Below are 13,644 nucleotides of genomic sequence, written 5' to 3' on the forward strand. Positions count from 1 at the left end.
TGATCTTCCTCTGCCACCTCTTCCTCTGCCACCTCTTCCATTTGCCTGATTTCTTTCTGTAAACCACTCAGGGAATCCAATGAGCTGCCAACATTCCTTCTTCTCGTGTCCAGCTCTGCCACAGTTGCTACACACTGTCAAGGAACGACTCTTTGCAACCGCAGCCATCGCCGCACTCACCGTTTGATCATCATCTCCTTCTCGCTGAACACTTTTCATCGTAAAACCCACTGGCGCCTCCTTCGACTCAAGGCGTGAGCTCCCCAATCTCTTTTCTTCTCGGATCACTCTTTGGTAAGCAGAGTTAAGGTCTGGCAATGGTTCCATTTGAATGATATTTGTGACAACATTGCTGAACCGTGAATCATCCAATCCCATTAGGAACTGGTGAACCTTCTCTGCTTCATACTCCTTTGCATAGATCTCTCCTGCTGCACACGTACAAGTCGGAATGGGCTTGCAGTTCAACAACTCCTCCCATTTTTTCGACAATTTTCCAAAGTAATCCATCACACCGGAACCGTCTTGTTTACACGAAGCAAGCTCGGCTTTGAGTTGATGAACACGTACGGCACTCCCCACAGAGAAGCGCTTCTTAAGATCTGACCACATCTTGCAGGCATCCGGAGAGAAAGGCACGGTTGACCTGATCACCGGAGAAATAGAAGCCCTGATCCAACCCACTATCATTGAGTTAGCCGTCCTCCACATCTCAGCTTCTGTCGGCTTCTCCTTCTCATCTGGAATCTTCAAACTTCCATTCACAAATCCAATCTTACGTTTAGCACACAGTGCATTCTCCAGCTCCAGCGCCCACTCGGAATAATTCTCTCCGTTCAAGATCACAGACGTGATCGACGTACCAGGATTGTCCGAGGGCGCCAGATAATATGGAGACATCCTACTCTCGAGCGTAACCCCTGATGAACTCACCAGTTCTTTACTGCCACCCATATTTCTTCTTGTCTATGAACGAAACAAATTTCAAGCCTTGTGTGGCTCTGATACCATGAAAGACAAGAGAAACTATGAGAAGATAACTTATTATTCATATGTTGTTACGTACAAAGTTATATACACAAGTTACAGACACAAGATAACTATCAATCTCCTCGTTCTTATCTCTAACTATAACCACAATATTCTCTCCAATATACTCTCCAACTGATATATCGGTTCTAGACTTCTAGAACCTTAACATTTATCATTAATTAACGGAATTTCCTTCGATTCTTAGATGTTAAATCAGTTTCAGAATTTATTGATAAGAACCATGTTAAAACGAAAAAAAGTCAAACTATTTGGTAAATACTAAAAGAAACGTAGCATGCATTCCAAAAAGGTATTAAATCATTTTCGTTGTTGTCTTTAAAAACAAACACAAAATGAATGATTTAGTTGATACCTGCCAAAAGATTAAAATTATCTAGAAAAATAAAGTTATGACTTTCTTACTATACAAACTGTCAGTTAAAAATAATCCAAGGTTAGGTATTTAGCAAAAAAAAATTGCAAGCCATTCCAAAATAAATGTGTATATCTATCTAAGTTTCTAAAAAAATGCATAATACAAGATAATCTGAAATGGACTAAAAATAAGTGGTTAAAACCCAGATACAATTGGCCTTGGTGGGTGTGTTGTGCAGGAAAACCCCACTTTCATCATGAGACATCTGACCGGTGAATTTGAGAAGAAGTTGAACGTAAGATTGGTCGTGAATGCAATAGGTTTTGTCTATTTGTCATGTCTCTTGTCATATTATGATCTTGACTGCTAATTTTGGATGTTGTAGCTACTAATGATGTGAAGGTTTGTCCTAGTTTTGGATATCTGCAGCAACTTTGGTAACATCCGCTTCAACTGCTGGAATACGATTGGGCTATAAGTATCTGATTGTATAAATTTTTGGATACTATTAAGTGTTCTCTTTTATTCAGTTCAGTTGCATAATCCTTGTGTATGATGACTAATATCTTATGTCAAGATTCAAGAAAGTTTGTCAATGAGAGACTGAGGTCTACAACAGTGTATACGAAATAGATATTTTCTGATTCTATTATTTCATCTCTTGTGTATTGCAATGGATTTCAGGATTGATAATGGTGATGATGATAGCTAGAGAGGCTTATACAACAGTGGAGAACCATAATAAAATGGGGGTAAAGCACTGCTCCAGCAATGATTGAACAAGACAATGACAACCATAACGAGATAAGAGAACATTCTGGTCAAGCAATGCCTCTTGAGGAAGATGAAAAAGTTGATATCGGGGAGGTTTAGGCAGATGAGGCTTATGTTGGCAGGAGTTTGAATCGTAAGCAGTTGCACACGTTATAATGCTTACACTACAAAAGTAGGGTTTGTCACTGATATACTATTTTTCTGTATCAGTCATCCGTGTCAGCAAACTGTCTCGGTCAAGGCATGATGGATCTCCCATAGGAAGGTAACTTGTTTGCAACAAGGAAAGGCTACATGTTGCTTAGCAAGCGGGAAAAGGTTATTAGACAAAGAGTGGAAACAAGGGTTGGATGTAGAGCAATGATCTTGATTAGAAAATAAAATTCTGGTAAATGGGTTATCACCAGAGTTTGTCTAGGAGCACAATCATTCTTTGATGCCTGAAAGGGTTCGAAGGAGTTGCATCTTTGATCAGTACCCGGTTAGTTGTTACTCTTTTCATTTATCAGTATTCTTTATCTTTTGTGGAATGATTCATCGGTCATTTAGCTAATGGAGTCAATACATATACTAATAGATGTTAGATTCAGCTACTGCATCATTACAAAACAGCAGATGATTTGAAGTTGCTCTTTACTCTGCCCTTTATGCTTTGAAAGAGTCAATTACCCGAGTTGATGTTTCTTTTGTTAGTGCTGGTTCATGATTATTTGCTAACTGGACACTTAGGGTCTGACTGGTTACACCGCAGCGGTTGCGGTTGCAGTAGTTTGCAGACGCGGGTGATTGCGATTTTAAGAAATTTGTATGACTAGTACTGCGGTTAGAAATTTGTGCGTCTGCGGGATACTTATGACGGATTAACCACCAAATACAACAACGATTAAATAATAAATTAAAAATACTTGCATTTTATATAATTATAAAAATACTAAACATCATAATATTACAATAAATATAAAAATTATATTTTAAATTTTAAAAATTATAGAAAATTTATAATAAAAATTAAAATATAACATATATATTTTAGTATTTCTATTATTTCAATTTAAAATTTTTGTTTTTATTTTTATTTGTATTATATTGTTTTAAAAATCTGCAAGCACAAAGGTTAACTGGTGATATATGTTGTGCAAGATGCGGTGCTAACGAGGAATCGATAAATCATGTGTTTTTCGAATGTCCTCCAGCAGTTCAGGTCTGGGCTCTCTCACAGATACCATCAAATCTAACTATTTTTTCCAACAAAGTCTCCATTCAAAAATATGGATCATCTTTTTTGGAGAGTTCTTCCGCAATTAGAGGATCATCAGTTTGCATGGATACTATAGTATATTTGGAAAAGACGGAATAAAAAAGTTTTTAGCAATTTGGATATTGATCCTCGGGATACACTTAAATTGGCAGAAACGGAATCAGCACTCTGGGCAGAAGCACATATAGTAAAATAACAGAGTACGATATCACAAGTATGATGTCATGTCTTTGCGGGAGATTCTAGGTAGATGGTGTTTCACATATGGTTCTTGCAAGGAAAATGATATTTTTTCTGGACAGGGCTGGTTCAATACTTTAGAAGGGTTTGCCGGGTTGATGGGGGCACAGAATGTTCGGACTAGTCTTTCGCCTCTCCATGCAGAGATGGAAGCATTACTTTGGGCAATAGAATATATGAGGAACTTACGTCAATTTCAGGTCACGTTTGCTACAGATTGTTCTCAATTGGTGAAGATGGTTTCGGAACCAGAAGAATGGCCAGTATTTGCAAGTTATTTGGAAGATATTAAAGTCCTGAAAGAAAGTTTCTTCCAATCAGAGATCGTTCATGTATCACGAACGCAAAACTCAAAGGCGGACAGCCTAGCACGCAGTGCCAGGAAACAACCGTCTTTTGTTGTTCACATGGATCAATATACTTTGATTTGGTTTACAGAGTCTGTATAAGTTGATGACAAATAAAAAAAGAAAAAAAAATTACTCTCCCACAACCACAACCGCAAACGCTAGCTGGAACCACCTTTTGAATTTAAGAAGTTTAGAGCGGTTTAAGTAATTGTTGCAAATCGCCAACAACCGCAAAAGCTGCATTTACGGGGTGATAACAGGAAAACCAGTCATGTCTTAATGTGTGCTGGTTTGATTCTGATTTTGCTTTCTCATTTGTAGAACGAGACTGAGAGACCTTCAGTTTTAAAAAGGAGATTTAAAAATGCCAAAACGCAGGATCAAACGGTGGACCTTCAGTTTACAAGACTGATGCTCTACCACTGAGCTACACATGCTTTTGGTTAGTAAAACGCTACAACGGTTTATAAAAGAAAAATCCTTTTCATTTATAAATCAACTTGGGACATTATATCATAACCTCTCATTTTGGTTCTGTTACATAACATCATTGATTGTCTTATATGCATATTAAATAAGCTACTGGGAAGCAATAATTGTCTCATGATATTTTCCTTAAACATCAATATGTTTTCCTTAAACATCAAGAGTCAATTTTCTCTTTATATGATATTTGTAATCTAAACAAATCTCCTTTTCTATGGTATTTGTTATGTAATAGACTTAAGCGAAATTCATAACAAATATAAATGTATGCTTTTTGTATTTTATTTTAAATAACCATGAAATTTGTAGAAACAAAATATTAAAATAAATAAATTCACAAGTGTAAAGAAGCAAGCAAGAATTTATAGTTGTTTTGTAAAAGAAAAATCATTAGGTTTCATAAACGAGCAGAAAATGTTTATGTGATTTTTGTCTAAGTTTCTTAATATTTTGATAATTTATCACAATTAAATTTCTTATGTTGTAACTAATAATTATGTTGTAATCTGTATTTCTATTTCTTTCTATTTACAAACATTTGAATATTCAACAATTTAATGTATATTCTTCAGAGAGATTAGAGATGTGTATGAGGTAGCCAATAAATTTAACAACCAAAAAGAGATTGGAAATATCAATCAACTAATGCTACACATTAAATTCACTATTTGTATATGCACAAAAAAAAAGAGAGAGTTGATGCATTGTATGAATCATCTCAATTCAGTCTTTAAAGAGAAAAGCTTATTGTAGCCATCACATTTCAAATAAGTAATTATGGATAGAAATGAGTGTTAGCTCTATGCAATTGCATGTTTTGAATTTGATCGATGTGTATGAGTTAGTTCATAAATTTAACGACCAAGAAAAGAGATTGGCAATTTCAATCAACTAATTAATACTACATATTAAATTCATTATTTGTATATGCAAAAAAAAAGAGGTGATGCTTTGTATAAATCATCTCAATTCAGTCTTTAAAGAGAATAGCTTATTGTAATCACTTGTGAAATTCAATCTAATCATCACATTTCAAATAAGTAATTATGGATAGAAATGAGCATTAGCTCTATTGCAATTTCATGTTTTGAATTGGATCAATTTAATCTAATTTAAATTCATTATTTGTATATGCACAAAAAAAAAAGAGAGCATGATGCTTTGTATGAATCATCTCATGTCAGTATTTAAAGAGAAGAGCTTATTGTAATCACTTGTGGAATTCAATCTAATCATCACATTTCAAATAAGTAATTATGGATAGAAATGAGCATTAGCTATATTGCAATTCCATATTTTGAATTTGATCGATGTGTATGAGCTAGCCAATAAATTTAACGACCAAAAAAGAGATTGGCAAAATATCAATCAACTAATGCTACATATTAATTCACTATTTTTAAATGCACAAAAAAGAGAGAGAGAGTTGATGATTTGTATGAATCATCTCAGTTCAGTCTTTAAGAGAAGAGCTTATTGTAGTCACTTGTGGAATTCAATCTACTCATCACATTTCAAATAAGTAATTATGGATAGAAATGAACATTAGATCTATTGCAATTTCGTGTTTTGAATTTGATCGATTTTATCTAATTTAATAGTATGATGAATGATCAAAACTTCATGTACAAACAAAGCACAAAGTTTCTAAGGCCAAACATATTATATGTCCAAAATAACTAAAATCATTATAATTTAGAATCAAAGAGTGAATACTTAGTCTAGAGTTTGAAAGAATTTATGTTTTAATGAAGCATTAGATAATTTGAGGTTAATTAGAGAAGTTATGATGATTTATCATCAAATTTAAAATATTTAGTTTGATGAGTTGAGACATAGCTAAATAACTCTTAAGCCTAATTTTGAAGGTAAAAGAAAATGTAGATTTTTTTTTATGTATCTAACTAAAGTATGTATGTTGAATTATGATTATTGTAAAAAATACTTATAATGTTTTCCACATGTTCATATTCTTATAAAATGTGACTTTTTGATATAAGTTGAAGTCTTTTTTTTTTAGTCTATCAAGTTTAACAAAAGACAAAAGTAGTGAAATATTTAGATCCACACAACTGAGATATCTAACAAATGACAAAATTATTTGATCATTTCTCTCAAAGAAAGGATAAGCACCTCTCTCTCTCTCTCTCTCTCTCTCTCTCTCTCTCTCTCCTCTCTCTCTCTCTCTCTCTCTCTCTCTCTCTCTCTCTCTCTCTCTCTCTCTCTCTCTCTCTCTCTCTCTCTCTCTCTCTCTCTCTCTCTCTCTCTCTCTCTCTCTCTCTCTCTCTCTCTCTCTCTCTCTCTCTCTCTCTCTCTCTCTCTCTCTCTCTCAGACGGTCATCTCGATATAGGCTATTATCAAATCGGCGTAGATTCTGGTATAACCCTCAACGCCAAATTGAGTGCCAAACGATTACTGGCATTGATAATATAAGTTTCCTTCCTCATCACGAGAGCTTTCTGAGGCAAGAGTTACACATCCCTCTATGGGACGAGGAGAACTCATTTCTTCTTATGTAGGGAAGAAAATACAATTTCTTTCGCGTTCTCAGTAGCTATCATAACAAGAAAACCTAACTGCAACAAGGCTTTCCTCTTTAATTAGAGTCTGTAGGTCAAAGTGGAAGATCTCATAGTCCGTATATGCATCTTCATGATGTTAAGGATCAAACACTCTAAAATCACTTTAAAATTTTAAAACCCACAACTTAAAATCTTCAATAACAGTGGATTTCAAATTATTTTATGAAATGCTAAGTTTAATAACAGAAACTTTTAATGAGTATTTAAAATTCATGTTTGAATAACAGTGAATTTGTCATTTTAAAGCAAATCACCTCAAATTCTGAGTTGAATACACCCTTATAGATTTATTTCTCAAAAACAGCTATCATTATCATAAAAATTCAATTCTTGTTTTCACATACAAGGAAATGAATTTTTGGGTTAAAATAAATATTTTTATAATAAACAGTTTATGTTAGGCATATTCTTTTTCCATAAATTGATTTATATTAGAACTAGGTGTTTTTGCCTGCGCATGCGGGCATAATCAAATTACAAATATTTATTACTATATTCATTATTAAAAATTAAAAATTTGATTTTTATTTAATTAATTTTTATACATCTTTCTATTTCTTAATTTTAATTTCTATAATTAAAAATATTTTTGGATAACAACATAATATATATATAGGACTTATCTTTTATTCTTAAAATATGTTTTTACTTTTTGGTATATATATATATTAATTATCAAATAAAATTAAAATTATTTATTATTCATTTAGAGTATAAATGATATTAACCGCTCTAACCTTTAACACGAGAGTTTGAATACGAAAAATCAATTTGCAAATAATATTATTGATCTTATTGAAAATCAGAGTGAGAACACGTCCTAAAAGAAGGAAACTGACACCCAACAAAACAAAAGAACCTACAAATAAATATAGGCAAAGCATAAAACAAAACCAAATGTCAACCTTTAAACCCACATAGAATCCTCTTAAATAATAGAACAAAGATAACACCTTGAAAAGCCTCACTCAATCGGAGGTCTTCCGATAATCCACAATATAGCAAGCGATGCAATGTACTTAAAAGAAATCTCACCTCAACCCCTATCCAAGACGAAGATCCAAGAACTAACAACAAGCCGTATAACCAAGAATGTTGGGCACATTATTAATTAAAATTCTTTGTCCCAAAAAATTTAAAAAAATTAGGCACATTTTAGAGTTTAGATAGTTTTCCTTTTAAGATTCAAAACTATTGTTATTTAATTAATTAAACTCGGTTAAATATAAATTAACTTGATCGATTAAGAAACTTGAATAGGAAACGTTCTTGTGAAATCAAAGCAACAAGAGAGAGGCAGGCACTTGCGACCGATTGATTCAACCAATCTTCATCCGGATAAGTAACTTGACAATAGGAAATAATGGATAGGAAAGATCGATCATACATATCATGCAAGGACAAGTAACTTGACGACTTTCTTCTTAACTTGCTTAATAATCAAACCATTGCACCAGGTAACTTGCTAGATTCTCCAAGATGCATGGCGGCCTTTTTCTTTTAATAGACAATGCACAACATGGCAATGGATCCACTAAATTAAGGGATTTTCGGCATCTCATTACATGCCTCATTACATGATTGCCTCATTGATTTTTGGCATATAGCTATTGATTCATCTCATTGATTGCCTCCATCACCCGCATGCCACGTCGCGAACTAAAGCTTTACGTTCACTCTTACTAGTGTCTAGTGGTAAGTGATTTGTCAGTCAGATTTTGCCATTGGACGTGTTCGTCAAAGAGATTGATCAGGAACAGTATTGGGAAGCTCTTTTTCTATTATTTGAAGGGTTCAAATTAGTGAAATAAAATTGAAAATGATGGTAAAGATCTCACTTATTAGAAAAAAAAAAAACTTAGTATTGTGGCTATCTTTGGCAATACAAAAAGGGGGGGGGGGGGGGGGGGGGGGGGGGGGGGAATCGAAGCTAAACAGAATTGTACAAGTACAAAACTCAAACCCAATTTATTATTTAAACTAAAAATCTGATCTTCAAATTAAAAGGTATAGTATTATTCACTATAATTGTCAATTAGTATCTTATAATGTTATTATATTCATTGCAACATTTTATAAGAATATCTAAGACTAATAATAGTTATAAAAATGAAGATGTTTGCATCATTATAATCATCCAAACTAAGCACTTGTTACTAGATTTATTTCTCAGAAATAGTTATCATTAACATTGCAATTTTTGTGACAAAAAAAAAAAAACATTGCAATTCAATTTTTTGGTTTTCACATCAAAGCAATGATTTTTTTTTTTTTGAAATAAATGAATTATAATAAATAGTATAAAATTAGGCACATAGCTTTTCCTTGTAACAAAGAAATAAATAAATTAGGCAGATTCTTCCCTGGTTTCCCCTTGCAGATTCAAAACTATACGTACTATTATTTAATTAAACAAATAAATGTTGCTGTTGTTGTGTAATCAAAGCAATAAGAGAGAGTACTCGCGAGTTGCGACTGTTTCAATCAATCATTCTATCTTCATCTCTCTGCATAGTGATCGTGACTTGAGAAGGATGATGCTTCGATAAAACTGATCGTTTATGTCAAGTGAGGTTAAGCTTAGATCCAAGTTTTGACTTTTGAAATCTATTTGCTACTTAACTCTCTGTTTCTATTGTATTGAGATTTGATCGTGGATGTTTTGAGAATCCTTTTTGGCTCAAAGTTGGTTCCTTTGTCTTGATTTCATGTTTCTTTCAGGTTGGCTCAGAGTCTATAAGTTGGTTCAGAGAAAAAAGATGAATGGGAAGGTTGTGTGCAGTGTATGTCGTAGCAAAACTATTTCGAGGGCTTATGATGATCATAAGACTAGGGTGACCTCGAAGCAACGCGTCCTCAATGTCCTTTTGGTTGTTGGTGATTGCATGCTTGTTGGTCTACAGGTAGGTAAACCCATCTCAGCTTGTCTTCCATGACATTTTACATATAAATGCTGTTTGAATCACTTGAAAGTTGGATACTTTTTTCTTCTTTTTTTCAGCCTGTGTTGGTGTACATGTCTAAGGTGGATGGCAAGTTCAACTTCAGTCCTATTAGTGTCAACTTCTTGACGGAAATTGCTAAAGTTGTTTTTGCCATTGTGATGCTTTTAATCCAGGTGTGTTTCTGAAATGACTTGAGCATCTAGGAGTCCTTGCTAGATGTTTCTTCTGCGTTAGAAGATGAAAAGTACTAGACGTTTATTGGCTATTATCTCCAAGTTTGTTTTGTAACTTTGCTTTTTCTTTTTTATTCATTGGAGTTCTGATGTTGATTAACTCGTATTTTGAATGTGAAAAGGATCCCACTCGGTTAATCTATTTTTGACTCGCTCGCTTTTCTGAGGATGGATCTATTACTACTTGATTGTTTGTGTTCAAGTTGTAGGCCAAGCACCAAAAAGTTGGGGAGAAGCCACTTCTATCTGTTTCAACATTTGTCCAGGTACTTCTTCATTGCCAATTAAAAAGAGTTTAACCAATTAAAGAGTATGTACTAGCTTCTTGACCTTTCGTTATCTGAATCGTTTGGCATATGTCATACAAATATTTTACACAGTTCATTTGGGTTGTTAGATTTTGATATGTGGATGTTACTGACCAGTAGATATATTTTTAACTGGAACCTTATAAGTTCGATTCATTGACTATTATAATGACAATCGCATTTACATGAGTCTATTTTGCAGGCAGCTCGAAACAATGTGCTTCTTGCTGTTCCAGCCCTGTTGTATGCAATCAATAACTATCTCAAGTTCACAATGCAGGTATAATCACTTGTCTTTTTTCATTTTGGCATACGTTAGTCTAATTAAGCTGCTGAAATGTAGGGAGATGATCTACTGTCTGAGGTTTTGGCTTTATAAGAATGGCATGTCCTGTGTTGTTCAGCAAATGATTTTCCTTGTGAGACAGTACTTAAGTGCACCCTAAACAACTGATTACCATTTTCTTAGGAGAATATTTTTCTTCCGTAAGACCTGCAAGTCACTGCGTTATATAACTAGTTGTCTTTTGGTGAAAGATATTTGAGTCAGCTAGTTGGTAACATCATTCTCACGTTGTGCATTGCAGAGTTTTATTTATTTGTCCTTCTAGGCTTGTACTCTATGATTCTATCTTTGATTCTTTCATGTATTTTAATTTCATACAATACTGAAAGTTTCTACTGCGCCAGCTATATTTCAACCCTGCTACTGTGAAGATGCTTAGCAATTTAAAGGTTTTGGTCATTGCTGTTCTACTGAAGATGGTAATGAAGCGGCGGTTTTCCATCATTCAGGTGAGATTTTCAGTATCAGACAATACATAGCTACCTGCTCTTAGTGTCGTTTGGATTTTGTATGTTTTCATAACAATACTGCTCAAATCCTGCGTTACCTTTAATTTTGTCATAGTGGGAGGCACTTGCTCTGTTGCTGATAGGGATTAGTGTAAATCAACTGCGCTCTCTTCCTGAAGGTGCTACCGCCATTGGCATTCCTCTTGCTACGGGTGCATACATCTGTACCATTATCTTTGTAAGTTTATTTCCTGTGCTTATATTTGCTCATCTTGAAGTTGAAGATATAAAGTGGTTCCATGCACATAATCTACCTTCTCATGGTTCTTCATTGATTTGATGCATTATGGAAAAGTTCTAATTCAAGAATCATGCTAGAGACTAATTTTAAAATTCACATGCAGGTTACTGTCCCATCAATGGCATCTGTCTTCAACGAGTATGCTCTGAAGAGTCAGTATGACACAAGCATTTATCTACAGGTTAGCTAGTCTTGTTGCACTTTTTCATCCTGCATCAGAGATTGATATGCGTGTAGTAACATGGAACCTTTGTGCTTGGTTACATGTAATTTCTTTTTGGAAATGAATGTGTTATCAATGAATTTAGAAGCAAAAACCCTTGGTTTGTTGAACTCTTTGCTCTGTTTACTGATCTAGCTAGCTCTGTTGTGGCTAAAGTTCATCACCTTAGGGTAACGTAGCTCAGGTTCTTAGTAATGTCAAATTCTAGGATCATGGTCTTCTACATCTGTGTTCTCTTCTTCTTCGTTTGTCTTTTTGTAGCTATCTTCTGATTGGATATTACTTTCTGTTGCAGAACTTGTTTCTTTATGGCTATGGTGCGATATTCAACTTTCTTGGCATACTAGCAACTGTTATATATAAAGGTATTTGCATTTATTTTAAAATTGGCATGGAAGAAAATAATACGTCTCACCACCATGATAGCTTTTGAAAATCCTGAGAACTTCACGATGCATTGCTGAGAATTTTTTACCACTGACAGGTCCTGAAAGCTTTGACATCCTACAAGGACATTCAAGGGCAACCGTGTTTCTAATAATGAACAACGCAGCACAAGGGATTCTATCCTCCTTTTTCTTCAAATATGCAGGTAATTACTTAGACTAAGTTTTGTTAGATCCATTTAGTTTATGCCTTAGTTTGCTCGAGTTTTATATCTGGAGATTGTGAATTTTGTTATATGTAGTTAAGAGTATTTGTTAACATATCTCTGATGCTTTCAGATACAATCTTGAAGAAATATTCATCCACAGTAGCCACAATATTTACCGGCATAGCATCTGCAGCACTCTTTGGACATGTGATAACCATGAACTTCCTTCTTGGGATTTCCATCGTTTTCATTTCAATGCACCAGGTAAAACCCTCATACGAACCATATCCTTGGTGGATCAAACTTCACAAAGTCTTTTCTGTGGAGTTTATTAATCGTCTCATTCATGTATAGTTCTTTTCACCCCTTGCCAAAGTGAAAGACGAGCATCAACAGAACGGTAGCCTAGAATTAAGCAATGCAAAGGATACACACAGGTTAGTGTCAATACATACTTCTTTATCAAATCTTGTTCACACATCGCCATACCTACACCATTTAACTTATTTTCCTTTTTATTTCCTTCAGGGCTGATGATTCATTCATCAACATGGCCGCAGGAGCAAATGAAGAGGTGAATAATAATAAATTTGTGAAGCCAGTTCTTGTACATGCCCCAACTTAAGTCTGACACTAATGATCATTGTCTTTTTGTCACCGTCTCTGTTCAGGCTACTCAACGTGGTGAATCAGACGATAGAACACCGCTTCTTCCCAGATGAAATGTTTCTTAAAAATAGGTAACAAATTCTCACCTTTCAAGCTCTAAGAAAATCATCCATTATCTAATCAGATAGATTCTTACCAAAGAAGCCTCTAGAACCAAATCTAGGTTGCAGAAAATGTGCATCTTTCCACTAAAAGAGTATAAGCTGAATGCTATTAATAAGGAGAGTCGTCATCTACTTTTGTACCTTGTCGCTGCAGGATTTTTGAACTCACAAGGAGTATGTTCCAGGTTGCATAGTGAAGCAAATTTTGATGAGACCAACTCTTTAGCCTCTCAAGAGTCGGTTTTAAGTTCGTGGAAGAACCTCTCATGTCTATAGATGTATTGTCTTAAGATAGCTTGAGCAAACTTCGTTAAGTGATACATAACATTTTGTATTCTTTGTTTTTTTTGTGAAGGTAACTTTTCTGCTCTT

General features: G+C 34.4%; 1 protein-coding gene and 1 pseudogene across 4 annotated transcripts; both read left to right on the plus strand.

The window, feature by feature from the left end:
- The first annotated feature begins 1,691 nt into the window (after positions 1 to 1,691).
- Positions 1,692 to 4,828, plus strand: LOC125608256 (annotated as a pseudogene).
- Positions 4,829 to 9,466: 4,638 nt separating this feature from the next.
- On the plus strand, positions 9,467 to 13,641 carry LOC106445140 (CMP-sialic acid transporter 3). 4 transcript variants are annotated; one of them, XM_013886653.3, is made up of 15 exons: positions 9,467 to 9,672; positions 9,821 to 10,002; positions 10,101 to 10,217; positions 10,487 to 10,543; positions 10,788 to 10,865; positions 11,276 to 11,380; positions 11,496 to 11,618; positions 11,785 to 11,862; positions 12,200 to 12,269; positions 12,389 to 12,496; positions 12,630 to 12,763; positions 12,854 to 12,936; positions 13,028 to 13,073; positions 13,171 to 13,239; positions 13,427 to 13,641. In XM_013886653.3, exons 2-14 carry the CDS (start codon positions 9,859 to 9,861, stop codon positions 13,219 to 13,221), a joined length of 1,194 nt encoding a protein of 397 aa, XP_013742107.1. In that variant the 5' UTR covers positions 9,467 to 9,672; positions 9,821 to 9,858; the 3' UTR covers positions 13,222 to 13,239; positions 13,427 to 13,641. The 4 variants fall into 4 exon arrangements, with proteins under 4 accessions (XP_013742107.1, XP_013742106.1, XP_022573599.1 ...); XM_013886652.3 differs by having other exon boundaries at positions 9,508 to 9,667; XM_022717878.2 differs by lacking the exon at positions 9,467 to 9,672 and having other exon boundaries at positions 9,679 to 10,006.
- Positions 13,642 to 13,644: the final 3 nt, after the last annotated feature.

Source organism: Brassica napus, chromosome A4 (genome assembly GCF_020379485.1).
Source record: "Brassica napus cultivar Da-Ae chromosome A4, Da-Ae, whole genome shotgun sequence".
NCBI lineage: Eukaryota > Viridiplantae > Streptophyta > Magnoliopsida > Brassicales > Brassicaceae > Brassica > Brassica napus.